We start from the raw sequence: 19885 nt of genomic DNA on the forward strand, positions 1-19885 counted from the left end.
GAGAGACACTTGATTTTGAATTTATCCCCTCCCCCTCTTTTTTTAACCAACTCATGGTCAATTCTTCCTGCTTCTGTGAGATGTGAATGTTTAAATATCCTAACTGTTTAGGAAAGACTCAAACAAGATAATGGATATAAAAGGTCTACAATTTAGAACTGTAGAGCACTCAGAGGAATTGAAGTCTCTGTTGAGCTGCTTAAAGATTACATTATATGAATAATAGACACAGAGTAAGGTTACCTGGTACAAGATGTTTTTATTTCCCATTCCAGATCCAGAGCCTTGTGAGGACCTGCTGTCACGGACAGAACACCAAAACATCTTAGTTGGTACACAACTTCCCATTCAAGCTGTTCTTGGTGACACTCACAGCGGGACACCAGCTCCTTTGGCACAGACCTCTGTACCTTTGACTGTCTTGCCAAATGAGGCAGAAATAGCAGCTTCCATGCTGCCAGAGCCAGCTATGTGTGTCCTAGAGCCAGCTGTGAATGTGGGCCAGGGAGGGACTCCTGCTGAGCCACCGAAACCAGCTGGTCAGTATGAAGCTCCTGCCCCCAGCAGCTCTTTGATGATGGAAGCTCATGATCTTCAACTTGTGAAGCCTGCCAACCCACCTGCACAAAAAAGCGACCAAGATGTTTGTGGCCCTACTTTGGAGGTCACCTGTTGCACGGGGGGACGTCGAGAGTCTGTCCTTGCTCTTTCCAGTTTGGCAGTAGAGGCAGGGCCTATCTCGGAAATTATCCCAGAACCTCAGACAGTGCTCTCTGCTGTTCCTGGGCCTGAGACCAGCCAGCCAAGTGGGACTACTCATCTTTTCCTCAATCAAATGCTTCCTTCAGCTGTCATATCAGAACCACTCAAAGCATCTCAAGTTCCAAGCCCACCTCAAGTCTCTACTGGCATGCCCCAGCAACCAAGCCTCCCTAGCCAGTCCCAGCCAGTGAGTGGTGCTGGCCCTGCGACCAGTCTCCCACAGCCACCAACTGCATTTGAATCGGATGGGGAAGGACCACCTCCTCGAGTTGGCTTTGTGGACAACACGATTAAGAGCCTAGATGAGAAGCTGCGCAACTTACTCTACCAGGAGTATGTCCCCACTTCTTCTGCCTCAGCAGGAACCCCTCTGGAACAGTGCGACAGTGAATTTAAACTGGAGCCACTGAATGAAGACTTGCTTCCTGCTCTTACTTTGGCCTCCACTCTTGGCTCCCACCAAGCTTCCAGTGGTACCGCTTCTGCTGCTGATGAAAAACTACCATCATTCATCCCTGCAGATATGTCCTCATACCATGCCCTGCCTGGACAGGGGGTGAGTGGATATGCCTTTAATTGGAGAAGCTATCTGTGGAATATGAGAGGGAGGCACAGGGCACAACTAGAAAGAATATGTTATAAGGGAATTTCAAATAAAAGGGAAAGGAATCTAGAGAATTGGGGGGGGGGGGGATAAGGGGGAAGGGGGAAGCCACCCACAGAGCTGAAACTTGCCAGGAGAGAATTTCCTGGCACTTTATCACAATCTAATCACCTCCCCCCCCCTCCCACTTGGGCCCTACTATTTCACTACACCCCCCTCAACTTTCTATAACAAATAATTCCCTGTTTGAAGGAGCATGAGTTAGTGGATGTGTTTTTGCATTAGAAACAGGTTGTCAGATGTGTAAGTAAGCTGAAACTAAGCTGCTTGGTTATGTATAAATCAGCTTCCTCCTATTCTTGAGCTCTCCAAATTATTAGGGAAAAGTAAGTAAGAGAGTCAGGGCTTCCAGAGACAAAGAGAAAATACACATTGATTTCTTTTTTTCCCCCAAACAAAGATGTGATGAGAGGACAATAGATGGTATTATTTCTCTTTTGTTTTTTGTTTTTCTTCTTGAAGGTGGAAACATCAGAAGTGATACAAATGGGAATTGGACTGTCGGAACTTCAAGCCTCACCAAAAAAAGCAGGTAACTGAAGACAAGCCCTGATCTGATTAGGAAACTTTCAGAGATTGTATGCTAACTTTCTTCATACTTCAATCTTAACCCACTTTGGATGTCTGTCATAGTGTATACTCTCAATATATTTTCAGTGTATTTTCTCAATACATTTACAAGATACTGTAACTGTACTTATCCTGGGTTTATATAAACATTTTGAATAAGTTTTAGAATGAACTTTTTAAAAGAGGTACAAGGGCATATACAAAATGAACTCAAATTGAATATTAAAAGTCACACTGGGGTGGCTAGGTGGTACAGTGGATAGAGCACCAGCCCTGGAGTCAGGAGTACCTGGGTTCAAATCCGGCCTCAGACACTTAATAATTGCCTAGCTGTGTGGCCTTGGGCAAGCCACCTAACCCCATTTGCCTTGAAAAATCCTAAAAAAAAAAAGTCACATTATTAAAAAAAACACTTAGAAGAGAATAAAATCACAACTGTAGCTTGTAGGAGAATTCTTAACTAAACAAGTAATGAGGGCAGTTTAAAAAAAATCTAAATATCATTGGCAGAATACAAACCTTAACATTTTCAGAAAAATCTCCTGCATGCCTTCAAAGACTTAGTTTCACTTGGAGGAAAAAATAAAATGTGTAAATCTTCTCTGGAAAAGAAACACTATTAAAGGTCTAAATTAAATTTATCATCCTTTTTTTTAAGGTTTTTGCAAGGCAAATGGGGTTAAGTGGCTTGCCCAAGGCCACACAGCTGGGTAATTATTAAGTGTCTGAGACTGGATTTGAACCCAGGTACTCCTGACTCCAGGGCTGGTGCTTTATCCACTGCACCACTAGCCACCCCTAAATTTATCATCTTTTAAGACATTGCTGGCAGGGATCTAATGACCTCCTAATAGGGGATGAATGGCTACATTAGAGCTAATTTTAGTTCTCTATTTAAGAAGGTAAAAGGATAAAATTGGAATTTTACTAAAATAAAAAATTTCCAAAGCATCTAGCTTTTTTTGAACAGAAGGAGAAAATGCTATCAGGATGGAGGAGAGGGAGTTTCTGATAGCTAGACAGAAGCAGGAACAGATCAAAGAAGTCTTTTTAAATATGGAAGTATAGGATGATTTTGCCCCATGTACACTCTCCAGATTTTGTGGAAACTTTTTTTTTTTTGATATGGCAAATATCCCATATCTATCAGTGAATTTAGTCTTTTAAGGTGTGGTTGTTCATTCTTTCTAGAGGGTTACTGGTGATAAGAAATGCCATAATTAACCAGACTTGCATTTCTATATACAACTGGCTCTGTTCTTGGACCATGACCAACCTTATTTGTGGGTTTGCATCCTAGACTCTAAGTTAGTCTTGGGAATGACTTTATACATATTAATTCTGTAGGAATACAGTGCCAGATGGGTAAGGCAAACCATGTTAATCTATTTAGCACCAGTATTTTATGTAAACACCTGGCTTGGCTTCATATACTCCATTGATAATTGTTTTACCACATAGTCCTATTATTAGAGTTCCTTTGGACCCTTGCTAAATGGTTTGGCTTAATATTGACAAGGGAACTCTTAATAACAGTTTGTGTTTGTGTAGGGTTTTGAGTTCTTGAATATACTTTATCTCATTTGATCTTAATGACACTCATTTAGTTAATGGAAAGTAAGATACAGGGGTTAAATAATCATTCTTCAAGTCATTTTAGCTAAATTCAGTGTCCTAACTCTTACCCTTTCAGAACTTCCTGCTGAGTTATTGGAAGCCAGATTTGCCACCCAAAACAACTTGTTCTCATCTTAGGATTTAGAAGTGTTAAAAAAGACATCTGGTCACCCTCTTTTTTACCCAACTTAGTCCTACCCTGTTCAGATTTGTCCCCTTTAGTCTTTCTTTATTGTTTGTATCATTGTCATAGTTATATTTATTTTGTTGTGGTTGTCCAGTTTTTATTTCAGTCAGATCTGACTCTTCATGAGCCCATCTACGATTATTTCTGGCAAAAATATTGGAGTGCCTTGCCATTGCCTTCTCCAATTCTAAATGTGTATGTAAAGGCAAAAAAGTGATTTAAAAAAAGTATTTACTATGTGTCAAGTCACTGTATTGGGCTCAAAGCATAAAATTCACAAGTCTTTACCCTTAGGAAGCTTATATTCTTTTGGGGAGGAGAGAGGAAGGAGCATGTCAAGAACCATAGAGCATATTGAATTCAAAAATTAGAAACAAATGCAGACAAATGATAATAATTGATTTAGGGAGGGGACAAGACAAATAATGTGGGAGAATCAGGAAGGACCAGAGCAAACATTTGGAGAAAGCTAGATTCAAAGAAATGGACTTCCACTCTATTTAAGAGATGGGATGTCATTCATGGAGAAAAGCATAGAGAAAATTTAACTGTTATATTGAATGTATAAGAAGAAAGAAAAGGTGTAGTTAGCCTGGAAAGATGGGCTCTAAAGGGTTTTTAAAATTTTTTAAAATCTCAAATTCTATCCTCATGGACTTGTGGCATATTATCTTTTGAGGTCAATACAAAGGAGCATAAGTTACTGGTTTTATATAATGATAATTGATTTTTTTTATCCATCTTAAAAGAAATCTTGTCTTCTGAACTAGTTGCTTTGTATCTTTATATATAGAGGTACTTTCTAGTGAGCCCAAATGTTTCACATTAGACAGTTTAGCTATAACCTAGTCATTTTCCCCTTTATTGTACTTTCTAAGTAACCTTTCTTTTTTTAAAAATTTATTTAGTGGAGTCGTCTTTAGGAGACTCGTTAAGTTCCCATGGTTGCTCAACAGCCATCTCAAGCACAACACAAAACCTTCAGGTAACAACTCTTTTGAACAAAACCCTTGCCTTTTGTTGGTGGGTCCATTTTTGAAATGAATCTTCATCTCTGTGTTTGTTTTTTCTCCTCTTAAGGGCATCCCTCCTTCAGTTGTCACAAAACATCTGGAGACTTCAATAAGGGATGATCAAATTGAACCTGAAATCTTAGTTAAGCCCATGGAAACTTTGACACAAACATTCATAGCAGATGGACGACTAAGTAACCTGCCGAGGCACAGTTCTTTTGATTCTGATTCCCATCGAAAGCAGATAGAAAAGGATGACATTGGCACACCAGCCAAAACTATTGGCAGATTTTCCGTTGTCAGCACACAAGATGAATTAACTCTGGCATCACCCCAGTGCTTAAGGTACTCTGCACCACCTGATGTCTACTTGGATGAACTTCCTTCCAGCCCTGATTTGAAAATAGCTGTCCGGCGTGTGCAGACAGCATCTTCCATTGAAGTTGGTATGGGTGAGCCCATTTCTAGTGATTCAGGGGATGAATGCATAAGAAGAAAGCCCTCCATTCAGAAGCAGTCCTCCCTGCCCAGTAGCAGTACAGCCAGTGACTTCATGAAGAAAGCAGCTGCAGCCCTCTTACACCGATCAGGGAAGACTGGATCTCTGGGCTCTGATTCTCCTAGTAAAAGTCAGGGAATGAAAATCCCCACCATTAGTGTGACCTCTTTCCATTCCCAGTCCTCCTATGTGAGCAGTGACAATGACTCTGAATTCGAAGATGCTGATATTAAAAAGGAACTGCAAAGTCTAAGAGAGAAGTAGGTATCACAGTCTGTTGTTAAGACTGTATGCATGTCATGATAGGGCATTGTCTCCATGGGTGTGTGTAGGAAGATCATTGCAGTGTGGATCAAAGTCCAAAATAATTATAGTCTTTATTATGTCTAGGTGACAATCTTTTGGAAGTGAGAAATGTCACAAAAATGTGTGGAGAAATATACATCTGTAAAATGCACATGCATGTAGAATACCTCTAAACTGAGAATCCCTACTTGTCCATCCATCATACACTGAACTCCCTTAGGCTCTACTGCATGTATAGAGTTCAGAAAGGTGAAGGAACAATGGGGAATAAATATGATGCACTCAGAAAACAATGGTCTGATTAGAATAGAGAATATGGGTTAGAAAGGTAGGAGGATAAGATTGGAAAGACAGAGAAGGAAAAATATGGATATCATTAAAAAGCAAATAACATAATTTATAACAGTAGAAAGCCATTTTAATTTGTTGAGCAAGAAGCCTATCTGATAACAATTAGTATTATATACTGACTAGTCTGGGGGGTACAGGATCTTGTGGGGTAGAAATCTGTCAGACACCCACCAATAGAGGATTATTGAAATAATCCAGGTTTTGAGGCTTGTGGTAGGATCAGTAAATCAGGGAGATGTTTGAAGGAAAAGATAATATCTTTTTTTGTTTGTTTTTGCAAAGCTTTGGGGTTAAGTGACCTGCCTAAGGTCATACAGCTAGGTAATTATTAAGTGTCGTAGGCCGAATTTGGACTCAAGTCCTCCTGATTCTAGTGCTCTGTCCACTGTGCCACTTTGCTGTCCTGAGATAATATCTTAATGACAATTTAGATATGGAGAAATAAAGAAAAGGGCAAAACAAAAGACTGTAACCTGAGAGGCAAGAATAATATTTGTGCCACTGACAGAAAAGGAGTAGTTCAGAAGGGGAGCTTGTTTTAAGAGCAGTTTGGACCATGAATTTGTGGGTGTGGTGTGGCATAGTTGATAAAGATATTCTTACAACTAGAAATAAATAGGCTGCAGAGTAGTAAAAGGCTAGGACTCAAGGTCTAGATTTGTTAAGTCATTTTCTTAGAGGTAATATAGAATAGAAGGCATGGGGATAGTTGTATTCACAAAAGAAGACTATTTACAGAGAATAACAGATAGCAAATGACAAAGTTTGGGGGAATGTCAGTTTTCAGATTCTTAGGCTACCTTAAAATATGCTTCACACTCGAACTATTTTGAATATAACTGAAGTTCATCTTTTATAGTCCATGGGAAGACTAATTCTACATAAATAAAATCAACATCTTTGGAATATTGCACTCAAATGAGATGATATTCCTTGTAAAACAGAAGTTTTATTGTATATTGATTCTCAGGCTTGGAGGGAAATCCCTCCAAATGATGTTCTTTTTAAAAGGAGGAAGGAATTGCAAAAATAATTTGTTAAAGAAAAAAATTAATTACTTTGGGACTGAAAGCATACATCTTATTTCTCATTTTCAACTAAGAAAAAATCAATTTCTCTAAAATGGACAGAATAAAATTTTAAGATTTAGAAGATCCATTTTCCCTTTGCTGTAACCACAGAAGAATTGGGAGTAGGGAGGAGAGAAGTTGTAGCAAGACCCACCAAAGATCCATATACAGGAAAAGAGTCTAACACCATTCTCTATAGCTATTGAATTGCCCTTTGGAATGTGTACAGCATTAAGTATTGTGGCCAAGATTTACTGATTTTTTTTTTTACACTGGAGATATCACTACCATTTTATGTAGTAAATTAAAGATGCTAGTCCTGGCAACTCCTTTGGCTCTTCATTTACATCTTTCTCAGTATTGATTCTGATAGATCCAAGATCCTTAGTCTTTGATCTGCATTCATGTCAAGGTGTATTGTAACACAGAGCCCATCTGTTCTAGCATAATACTTTTCCTGCTGTTATTGTCTATAAAACCCTCTGTAAATCCTGGAAAGAATTGGAAGGGAAGGAATCTGGGCATTAGCAGCTTGGTAGAAAGGCAATCAGTCTAGCAACTTGTGCAAAGTAACCTCAGATCATCTTCTTCCCCTTACTGGTAATGGCTGAGATGACATTCATTTTTAAGACATAAATTTCTACTATATTTTTAAGATGACATCTCACTTCTTAGCACCCACTTTTTTTCCAAGTTATGAACTTTTGATTTGTTTTCCAGGTTGCTTTACTATGTAAAACATTTTTTTCAAACCATACCAGGAGATATATAGAGAATAAGAAAAGATCTGTGATTTTGTGGAGAGGAAAGCAAATTCCTCTGCTAAAAGTGGATATGTGGTTTTGGAGATGTATTTTAGAACAGTCTGAAATACATAGGGTCATAAGTGGCTTGCAATGAGACTCTCATTAATCAGCAATAGATCGTATTTGACTTCAGATCTTTATAACTCCATCTCCATGATGTTGCTTTTCTTATATGTTTGTCTCTATTTTCTGGATTGAAATATCCCATTTCACCCTGCATCTAATAATTAAAAGATTTGAAGCTATTGGACCAGAATCCTGCAGTATGAATCCCATTTATTATCATTCCAAAATGAACAAATTGATTGACTTTTTTAAAAAAAGTGTAATCAGGGGTGGCTAGGTGGTGCAGTGGATAGAGTGCTGGCCCTGGAGTCAGAAGTACCCAAGTTCAAATCCAGCCTCAGACACTTAATAATTACCTAGCTGTGTGGCCTTGGGCAAGCCACTTAACCCCATTTGCCTTGCAAAAAAAAAACCCTAAAAAAATGTCATCCAAAGTAGCTGAGTTCAAATCTGACCTCAGTCAGGGGCCTTTGTGACCCTGGGCAAGTCACTTAATCCTGTTTGACTTAGTTTCCTCATGTAAACTGAATTAGAAAAAGAAATGGCAAACCACTTCAGTTCTTTGCCAAAATGAAAAACCCAAAATGGGGTCATGAAGAGTGAGACACTGAAAAAAACAACAAACCGGAGTCAGTCACTGTATTAAATATGTTAAATTATCACTAAGCATTCCATGATAATATATTTCTGATTTGATAGGTGACAATAAAAAAATGGACATTAATTCTTAATGAAAAAATCCGTAAGTTTTCTTGAAATATTCCATTTCATTTTGCACTTAATAATTAGTAGATTTGAAGGTATTGAAATCTGCAGTGTGAATTCTTTTTATTATAATTCCAAACTGAACAAAATGAGTGACTTTAAAAAAAAAAGGTAATCTATAGTTTGCTACCAGGTTTTAAATGTAGCTGAAGCTTGCCTTCAAGCATAATTTTATTAATTTTCAGCAAATAACTTGGAAGGTGTAAAATATCTAATAACAGTGTATTGGGGGTAGAAAGTACTTGTAGGAGACTTGGCATCTATTTAAAAAAATATTAATCAGTTCTCAAGATGCCCAGGATTAGGCTAGAAAATTCAATCTTTGATTCTTCCTCTTTTCTCCTTCTCTTTTCCCCCTCTTTTCTACATCAGACACCTGAAGGAGATCTCAGAACTGCAAACTCAACAGAAGAATGAAATAGAAGCTTTGTACCTTCGTCTGGGGAAACCCTTACCTCCTAATGTCGGGCTCTTCCATACTGCTCCTCCCAGCGGTCGGAGAAGAAGGACAAGCAAAAATAAATTAAAAGCTGGGAAGCTGTTAAATCCTCTGGTGCAGCAGTTAAAGAGTGTGGCCTCCAATACAAGTAGGCAAATAGTTTCACTTCATGGAGATCTTGAGACTTTAATGGTGTTCTGGTGGGCATTTATGTTGGAGAAGAGAAGAGTGGAGTGTATCCTTAGCTTACACCTCCCTCCATATTCTCTGGCTATGAACTTGGCCAAGGATATTGCATTTTCCTTTATGTTCTGAGACAGAGAGTGGAAAATTCTGTTCTACGTCACTGTTTCCTTGGCAGGACTTTTAATTGTTCTTTATTTTGTTTGTTTGTTTGTGGCAAAGTATAGGAGTAGGTTAGGAACCAGTAGAAGAAAAACCCTTGGACCACTGAAGCAGCCCTAGATTATGAATAGACAACGTTTTTCTGTGATGCAAAAACTCTTAGGGGTGAGGGATGGTGGACTTACTGAAAAAGGACCAGAGTTGCTTTTCTGAACTGGATCCAGTAGAGGAGAAAGGAGGTGTTAACTATTTTTCTAGAATTGCTGTGGATAAACCCTTGATATAAATAGAAAGAATGGATAATTACCCTGTTTTAAAGGTTACATTTTAACAGTTTGATGATGTGATGTTAAGAAGACCAACCCTTGTCATGAGAACTAAATATCCCACTGCGAATCCTGATATTTTACCTCTTTTACCCGTGATTGGAGTTTAGTTTCCTCTGATCAGCCTTTTTAAATGTGATTAGCAGCTGAAATATTGTCACCTTGAGTCACATGAACTGAATTTGGTGGTGTTTTCTGCTTTGTTTTTACTTTTTCTTGTCTAACAGTAATGCTTACTATATAGGTGGAATTGAGTTAGAAAAGGAAAAAAGGAAAGAAAAAAAGGAAAAGAAAGGTAGAAAGAGGGGCGGCTAGGTGGCATAGTGGATAAAGCACTGGCCTTGGAGTCAGGAGTACCTGGGTTCAAATCCGGTCTCAGACACTTAATAATAATTACCTAGCTGTGTGGCCTTGGGCAAGCCACTTAGCCCCATTTGCCTTGCAAAAAAAAAAAAACCTAAAAAAAAAGAAAGGTAGAAAGAGAAAGAACAAAAGAAAGACTTTTTTGAAGTTGATATGAGAGAGAAAAAGATGGAAAGAGGAGAGACAGACAGACAGAGAAGGAGAGAAGAAAACAAAACAGTTTGGAGTTACAATTAGTGTTTGGCCCTAAGGGGGATAATGTGAAAGAATTTCTCCTGCTATTGCTGACCAGTCTGTAATCAGAATTGAGTTCAGTAACTAGGACTCTTCAAGAAGTTTTATGTAGGTCTCTATGGTAGTTGTAAATCCAGAAAGATATCAAAGCTTCGAAAGGAAAGTTGAGTATTTATCTTTAATATACCTTGTCTTTATATACATTTCCCCTCGAAATGGATTCATTTTGCATTACAAATTGTAGTCCATCTAACATAAGGCTAATTATAGTGATAAGCAATCTGTTTGTGCTTCGACTTCCATCTCTAGAAGTACTGAAATTTTCTAGCTTAGCTGTTAATAACCTGGTTTTTTTAGTTCAGTAATGTAAATTAATAATTCATTTTCATGTTAAGAATATTTTCCCCCATTTCTCTATCACTCTCACTTGGCAGGTGGTATGGTGGGTAGATCTCCATGATAAGACATGTAGAACCTCAGGCACAGAGGGGTCGAGGGTCTCACCTAAGATCTCATAAGTATGGCATGTGACCCTAGGTAAGACCCTTCACCTCTTTGTTGAGGGGGTTGCAGATACAGGGATGAGGACCCTTGGGCGAGGCCAGCACTTGGTCCACTAGAGCCAAGTGTCTGCTCCCCCTGCTGTAGGTCTCTCATAGTGCCTTTTGCAACTTTTTTCCCCGCCATAGGTAACTTGTCAGACTGCAGAGGTTCTCCCTCTAAAGACACCGCTAAAGCGCGGCCTGGTTCCACCGCAGTCACTTCCTCAGCTTCAGGCACGTTCGGAAAGGCAGTACAGACACAGCAACCCTGCTCTGTCAAAGCCTCCCTGTCTTCTGACATCTGCTCCGGCTTAGCCAGTGAAGGAGGTGGAGCACAAGGCCAAGGTGATTTGCGGCTTGACCCTTTTCCAGCATGTACTAGGAAATTAGGACAACAGTGGTGTTCCTGGGCAGTCTCCTGCTAACCCAGAGGAGAATATGAGCTACATTCTCTATCGACTGGTTTCTCCCTCCCCTCTAAAATTCAGGCTTTGCATCAATCTAACAAGAGGAGCTAAATGAGCCTAGAATCCTCATTTGGGGGTGGTTTTTTGTTGTTGATTATAAGTGGTCTAGTGGGATATTGGCTTCCTACTGAGCTGGCTTGACTGAGACCACAGAGGTTTAACAGAGGGAAGTCAGATGGTGCTATCTCTCCATTCTGTGTTTCATCCTCTGGTTCCAGATCATTTTACTTAGAACCACCCCCACAATGGAGCTGAGAACTCCTGTGAATGAAGCTAACCTCCCAAGTCCTCCTTCAGTAGAAGTAGTCAGGAAGGAGGACTGTGGAATAGGGCATGAGTTTTCAGTGCTGGGTGGGATTAACTTCTTATCTGATACTGAAAAGGGTTTTTCTTTTTTCTTTTTAAATCATGGCAGTTGCTTTAACAGTGGCCGTATCATAATCCTGAAGTGGGCTAACCTTTAGCATATCCAGCTCCTTAGATTCCCGGCTCTCTTATCTTACCATATATTTTGAAAACTCTCATGGCAATTACTATCGAAATGCCAAAGCTAATGCTGCCCCCCTCTCTGGCCCAATCTCTGAGAGTTATGTCTTCTCTTCTGCTGCTGTTGCATTCTTTTTGTATATATGGTTGATTAACTTACTCCTCCTTGGCTAGGCTAAAATGGAGCTGTGGATGATTAACTAACAAGAACTGATTTGACTGATGGTATAGGACATCGATTCACAAGCTATTTGTACTTTATAAGTGTCTCTTTGTTTTCTTCCCTTTATATTCATTTGCAGGCTGGACGGTTTACCATCAAACGTCTGAGAGAGTGACCTATAAATCTAGTAGCAAACCTCGTACCAGATTCCTCAGTGGACCTGTGTCTTTGTCCATCTGTTTGTATTGGTTCTTTTTGTATTTTATCACTCCCCATCTCTTTCTTTTCCCTTTCCCCTTTTCTGAGCTCATCAGTATCTTGGATATGTTTGGCAGGATGCCTTCTTCACCATTCCTTCCCTCCCCTTTCCTCATGCCCACCTTTCCCATTGAGATCATCTTTTTTAGTTTTAAAAAAACACACATACACACAAACATTCCCCCCCCATTTTTTCTTTTCTTTCCTTTTTTTTTCCAAAAGAAAAACCCAATCATCATCAACCACTCATTAATTTTTGTTTCTCACAGAAAGCTTTTGTGCATCACTTTTGGCTCATGCTCAAAAGCATGTGTGGAAGATCTTATTCCTAACTCCTAGCCTTGTGGTAAACTGTTGTAGCTCAGACATACCAAGGCTCTCTGTATTCCGTGGATTTTTTTTTATGTTGGAAATAATTTTTTCAGTTGCAATGTGGCAAATATCCATGTCTGCTGTCCCCAGTTCCAGCGACAACAAAAAGAAAAACCCAATCTTCTGTAGACGCATGGTCTCTTTCACACATGTTTGGACTATGAAGACATGCATGTAGCAAGCCGATACAATTCTAGAAGGTCACTGAAGGGTATAACTTCTGTAAAAGGGCTGTATTAAAACAACATACAGTACTGTTTATATCTACTGTTTTTCCCCTGCTCCCTGCATGTGGAAATGCTGTTAGAACGGTGCTCCAGCTAGAACTTCCCAATTCATTTTCCTAGGTGGTAATTTTCTACCTAGATCTTAAGTATCTAATTTCCCAACCATCCCCTTTCCTACTTTTTCCCTTTCCCATCTCTTCCCTCCCCCCCCCAAATTAAACTTTTCAATTGAATGATATGGCTATGGGAACACATTCTTCCTTCATCCTCCTCTTCTCAAATCATCTAGCTGGAGCACTTAACATGTTGTATTTTCTGATATAACCTCATGTGACCTCAGAGATGAAGTCAATTAGCAGTTCATCAAAGTTCTACGAAAATAAAATTTTATTCAGATTTTCTTCAGATATTTTGAAATGTATCCTCAGTATCCAATAACTTCCATTTCAAATAACTGTGCACCTGTTTTAATCATTTGACAACGTGCATTTTATTTTTAGCTTCAAGAAAAATTGGCTATTGAATCCAAAGTCATTGGGTTTGGGCTTTTTTTTAAGTAAAAATAAGCTTTTTTATTGGGCATTTATGCTGGTTGGGGGCATATGAATTTTTACTTGTACAATAAAGATATATTGTACTGGTCAGGTACAAGAGGCCACTTGCATATAATATTTAGCTAATGTTCTCAAATAGAAATTCTATTAGTTAAGTGTCCATTCCCATCAATGCCAGATTTCCCTCCCCCATTAGAGTTCTGCATTGTTCATCATTATCGAGGTGAGACAGATCAAAGGCACAAGGACCACTTAGATATGCTCCAGCTCTTTTCTAAATATACTTCTTTTAAAAGAACTTTCAAAACTTCCAACTTCATTCCAGTTCAGAGACTCCTGCTCCCTAACTCAGGATATAGATAAACTTTGAATTTAGTTTTGACTGGAACAGCCATATGTTTTCTTTCATTTGAGTTTTACAGGTGTAGAATGGAAAGACAAAGGGGTTCTAGTAACGGTAGGAAATTTCTAATGAGGGGAACCTTTCTTTATCTCTTTCTCCCTTCCCTCCCCAACAAAAACAATCATTTACCATACTGAACCAGTGTTTTACTTTTGATTTTGCAACAGGGAAAACTGAAATCCAAAAAAGGGAGTATGGACCATTTGACATTTATGGGACATTACATTTGAAAGTGTAAAATATCTCAGATTTGCTATCCTTACCATTCCTACATGTATGATGTCAATCCCTGTCAGATAGGTAGCTAGTGATATATTTTAAATAAGTGGGGAATTTGAGCTAAGAGTAATTTCTGACCCCCCCTTAGAGATATTTGAATATTTCAGGTTTCCAGAAATGAATGACTCCATATTCTCAAACCAAAATTATGATTCTTGCTTTTAATTCCTGAAATCTTTTTTAAGTGATAGAACTAATAAGCTATTAATACGTTAGAAATAACAACTAAAAGAGAGACATAGAGCATGAATAAAGGAAACTTATAAAACCAAATTTTTAATGGAATCGATTATTTTCCTTGTTTTTCATTTACTCTTTCATTAATCTTAATTAAAAGGAGACAGGAAATCAAGCAGGGTAGGGAGAAGGAAAAGGAAAAAACAACAGGTATAGATAATATGCACATTTGGGTAATCTACTTCTATTGACTTATAGTGGTGAAATTCCTCATGTTCAAGTGAGAATGTGAGATTCACTAACCCAATGTTCTATTTATTAGCCTTTGCTTTCTTTCATGTTCCTGATGTTCCTGACTAAATTATTAATATATTATGTAATATTTGTAGCACTCTGGGTTTAAGGTAATCAATACATTTAACTGAATATTTGAGGCAGTTTGGTGATGCAGTGGTAATAATACTGGACTCAGCAACAGGGAGGACCTGGATTCAAATATTACCAAGTCATTTATTTAGATATATGATCCAGAACCAGTTACTTATCTTCTGTAGATCCCATTTTCCTCACTATGAAATGCTGATGCTAATCTCACCTACCTTGAAGAGTTGTTGTGAGGATCAAATGAAATGCTTTGCAAACTGCTACATAAATATTTGTTGTCATTATCATATTTGCATAAGATCAGGAAAGACAGGGATAATCTCCCCAATTTACAAATGGTGACACTGAGGAACAGAGACATTAAAGTTTGGCCATGATTAGTTATAAAGCCACTAGTGGTTTATATTAAGGAAGTTTTTATTTTTTTCTTACCATATACATGTGCATGCCATATAAACATGAATTCATATCTTATTCAATCATTCTCATAGCAGTTGGAAAAAAATCTGAGTTGCTCTCTGAGATACATCAGAGAGGAGGTTCCTGTATAAGGTAGGATGTTGGACTGGACGGTTACAATGATTTCTTTCAGTGCCAAGATTCTGTATTTTGATATGAGGCCAGAAACTAAACTCTCTCAAGTATATGCTATGGTTTATTCCAAATTTCTTATTTTAATTGACCGTGCCTAACTAATGGGTCTGTCTATAGGTATGGTCCTACAATCTGATGGTTTCATTTATTCTAATGAACCTTCACTGCCTAGTGAGGAAATCAATTCTTCTATGTCTGCTGTTCCATTGTCAGTAAATCTTTAAGAGAAAGGAATCAGGTAGGAGCAGCTGGGAATTGGAAAAAGATGCGATAAAAATGGAGACAGAAAATCCACAGCAGAGGCAAATGAGAATGAACTCAAATATTATTAGTAAAATGTCTCTCACCCCAAAGGTCAGGAGTCAAAAGCCATTTCCTGAGATTTGAAGTGAAGATAAAAGACTTCAACAATTTCTCAGCTTTTGCCCTAAAGTGTGTGGTGGACACACTTAGACTCGCTTAGCTTAGTCTTAATTACATACTGGAAAGAGCAAACCTAGCTTCTAGGCTCAGACATTTCAGAACCTGTCCTGGAAAATGCAGTGATCAACAATTTTTATGAGATCAGTGGAGGATGGATTGTTATTTTTTTGTTTAATGAATTTTAAAATGAAGGAATGAAAATCCATCCTGTAGACTCTAGCATAGGGCTACCTTATATTAAATGTGACTGTATAGGTCTTGAAGTTCAGATCACAAGTAGATAGTTTATATGTAGAACTTGTTTTTAAGAATTTTAAATTTGGAAGGCAACTAGATGGCTCAGTGAATAGGACATCTGGCCCTGGAGTCAGCAGGACCTGAATTCAATACAGTCTCAGGCACTTAAGGCTTAATTGTGTGACCTTGGGCAAGTCACTTAACCCATTGCCTTGCCCCCCAAATTTTTTTACTATAAGAATTTTAAGAATTAAAAAATTAAATTAAGAATTAAAGAATTACACAGATTGGTGAGTTGATAATACCATATTTCTTCATACTTTTCAAATTAACCTTCCCAAATATAGTATCTTCTTTCAGATCCTAGATCAGGTGATGCTTTGCCAAAGATTATCTTCCCCTAGTTCTTGCCTGAAGAAAGAGCTACAGTAGGGTCTTTATGGTTATCTATTAGAATTGTTCATCATAAAAATAAAATTATTGCCATTTTTAAAAAATGTAAGCCAAAAGCTCAAAAAGTGACTTTAAATTGAGTATGAACGAAGTTAAAAGGTGGTGCCCAAAGCTCCACCATTTGACAGAAATAGTATTAGAACCTAAGTCTGACTTCTCTAGTTTGAAAGAATTTTGTCATTTGGTTATGGTGATTAGCTGTTACAAATTTAGGCCAAAAAGTACATTAATGTTTTAGTCAAGTTTCTTTCAATGTCATAAACTAATGACTAAATTGTTTGAAATACTTTCTTTCCATAGATAAGTTGGGGAAAGTTTTGATTGACTGTTGTCTTCCTTGTAATGGTGAAACAGTGTCTGTATGAACATATTTTGGGGGTGTTTCAAATCCCAGGATTATGGTGGGTTCTGTTTTGATACTAATTGGTACCTTGGTCATTCTAGGGCTTGGGGACCAGGAGCACCTGTGTATTTCAACTGTTACTCCTGCTGCTCTCACATGCTTCAGCAAACACTTCATCCTGCAAATATTGGGACAAACTAGGCTCACTCAGAAATAAAATGGGATGAATGGCTGAAAGTCCTGACCTACCTTATAAAGCAGCCCTTCTGAGTAAACTATAACAATTTATCTGAAAACCTTTCTTTGGTTTTTGAATGATTGATACTTAAAGATTCCTGTTCATAGTAGTCTATTTGGATAGCAACTTTTTTGATGTAATAGGTTGTGTGAGACCTACTTAGCAAAATCCAAAGAAGTAGAGGCTTTTATGAAAGCCATTGACAAGGGTAAGGTAGTGAGAAGAGATTCCCTTGTTAGTTAAGCTTTTAACTATGCAAATTAGGTAAAGTTTGAATAGAACTGGGACTCATATAGTCTTGATTTATCATCTTGGGCAGTAGAGGTTACTTTTTTCCAAGGGTGAGGGAGGGAAAGGAGAGGGAAAAAATAAGCATTTTATATAGTACCTACTGTATGGTAAATATTATCTCATTTAATCCTCACAGCAAAATGGGGAGTACTTGAGAAAACTGAGGCAGAGAGAAATTAAGTGATTTACCCAGGGTCACCCAGATAGTAAGTATAGTTTCCACTGACTTTATTTGAGCTTGGGACTTTCTGATTCTGAGACCAGTGCTCTATGCACTGTGCCACCAGCAGCCTCAACAAATAAGAATCCCTACTTTTTACACTAGCTGTAAGGTAGTCTGCCAGTCTGAACAATGCTGAGCCAGATTCCATTGGTAAAAATTTCCTCCCTATCATTACTTTGCTCATTTCATGGAATCTCTAGTGGTGGTGGTAGATATTGCTATTTTTTATCCCCATTTTCTAGTTTAGAGAGGGTCCTATAACTTGGAAACTACATCTAAGATATCTGGGTCTTGGAATGGCAATCTTTTATTTCTGCCCAACAAGAAAAATCTCTTTCCTGCTAATCATATGAATGAGGTAATCAAGGTTTTCAGTCTCCTGAGCAGAGAATTATTTTGTTTTTGTGACAGATTATTCTCCTCTAGTGTCTTGTCTGAAGAGTTATAGTAAGATCTTTAAAAGTCCTTCTGTTACGATTATGTATTATTAAAATAAGATAAATGTTTTTTAAACTGTTAAAGGCCCAACAAAGGACCCAAAAGGTTTTTTTTAGGTTTTGGGGGGGGTGCAGGGCAGGTGGGGTTAAGTCGCTTGCCCAAGGCCACACAGCTAGGTAATTATTAAGTGTCTGAAACCGGATTTGAACCCAGGTACTCCTGACTCCAGGGCTGGTGCTTTATCCACTAGGCCACCTAGCTGCCCCTGACCCAAAAGATTTTACAGTAATTATCTGCTGGTTCTTCTAGCTACTTAGATATTCATTAGGGGGGAAAGTCTTTGTTTAAGGTAGATGATGCTAGGTTGAAGAGAAAAGATTTTCTTCTTTTTGATATTGCTAAATCTGATTCCTATTGCTACCAGTTAGAAAAATACTTTCTTTTTTTTGTTTTTAAGACCTTGCAAAATAATAATAGAAACATAATGTCATATTTCTAACCTTTCCACCTCTCTCCTAAGTTTTGTTTTTTCCTGGATATAATTCTCCAGTTTTTTCCTAGCTTTTGTGCATTTCTCATCCAGTCCTCTTTTCAAAGTTTCCTAAGTTAGATCTAAGCCAATTCAATGGATTAGCAGTGGTCTGTGTTGCTGGGAAAGATTTTGGTAAGTTTATGTACCAGTATGTTTGGCTGTTTGGGGGAGATTTTTTTGTTTATTTTATTTTTATTTTAATATGTTGTGAGCTAAGGGATCTCAAGTATTCATGGTAGAATAGCCTGGATAGAAGTGGGGGATTTCATTCCTTTCTCCAAGTTGCATTCTAGAAGGAGGGGGGAGATATATGAGATGATGATTATTAGAATTATTGGATGGTGCCACTTTCAATGTTGATTCTAACTATAAAGTTATTGTTGGGTACAAGGCAGGAAATCATGTAATCTATGGTACTGCCACCCTGATGAGGGTAGGAAAGGTTTAAGTTGTAAGAACTGTGCTTTTAATCCAAGTAGGAGTGTATCATCCAGACAGGATTTTAATAAACCCCAAATTAGGTTAATTTGTATAATTGTCCTAAAATTTTCTTTCCAAGAGAAAAGGCCTGTTATGCTGTTATACAGTCTGCCTCCACTCTCACCCCCCTACAAAAAATAGCCATAATAATTTACATTCATTTAACTTTATTGTTTGTTATTGTTTTTACAATTCACAAAATGTTTTGTCACAGCCTTGTGGTGCAGAGATAACATTATTATCCGTTTTAAAGATTAGGGAAGAAGGAGTAATATGACTAGAATAGAAATTCCACAGACTCTCTTTACTATCTCTGTGATCTTGGGGCACTTCCTTTAATCTCCCTGGACCTTAGTTTCCTCATCTGTAAAATGGTGGAATTGACCTGAGATCCTTTCCAACTTTATAACTGTGATCCTGTGATCCCTGGTCACATAATAAGCATCAAAGTAGGGATTTCATCTAACCATGGTCTATATATCCAATTCATTTCTGATATATTCTCTTTTTCTTCCTCTCTCCCTTTCCTCCCTTCTTCATCTCTCCTTCTTTCCTACCTGTCTGACTAGAAGTCAGATACGTGTTCAAATCTTCACCTGGTCAAAAATGGACTATGGGGATGTTTTGTTTTGTTTATTCTCCAGAGTAATTTTTAAACTTTGGTTAGGGTCTGAACTATGAAATAAGATGGAGATTAGATGGCAGACTGCTTGGGCAATGTAGGCAATGAGATATTTTTCAGAATTGGGATAACCCAACCCCCCACTTTCTTGTTCCTTTGGAGAATGAATTTTAAGTACAGAAAATGAAAATAAGTGATAGCCTTGGAATGTGTGTGTGGGTGGGTAGAGTGGTAGCAGGAGGGAGGAATTTTCAATTAAAATATTATACCCTGCCAAGATGCCTATTTTGGACATTTTTCCAGGTGGTATGAGATA

The 19885-nt window shown here is 38.1% G+C and overlaps 1 protein-coding gene across 10 annotated transcripts in view; it reads left to right on the forward strand.

Moving 5' to 3' along the window:
- WNK2 (WNK lysine deficient protein kinase 2) overlaps positions 1–19885 on the forward strand; it is a 241129-nt gene that overhangs the window by 192429 nt on the left and 28815 nt on the right. For 6 of the 10 annotated variants that reach the window (XM_074198336.1, XM_074198339.1, XM_074198337.1 and 3 more), the window contains 7 exons: positions 276–1318; positions 1889–1958; positions 4709–4785; positions 4881–5572; positions 9049–9263; positions 11073–11270; positions 12181–12279. In XM_074198336.1, the coding sequence (XP_074054437.1) occupies positions 276–1318; positions 1889–1958; positions 4709–4785; positions 4881–5572; positions 9049–9263; positions 11073–11270; positions 12181–12279 (2394 nt within the window). The remainder of the gene's footprint in view (positions 1–275; positions 1319–1888; positions 1959–4708; positions 4786–4880; positions 5573–9048; positions 9264–11072; positions 11271–12180; positions 12280–19885) is intronic. The other 4 variants (XM_074198334.1, XM_074198335.1, XM_074198338.1 and 1 more) reach the window with 2 other exon arrangements.

The sequence above is a fragment of the Macrotis lagotis genome, chromosome 8, assembly GCF_037893015.1.
Source record: "Macrotis lagotis isolate mMagLag1 chromosome 8, bilby.v1.9.chrom.fasta, whole genome shotgun sequence".
Taxonomy (NCBI): domain Eukaryota; kingdom Metazoa; phylum Chordata; class Mammalia; order Peramelemorphia; family Peramelidae; genus Macrotis; species Macrotis lagotis.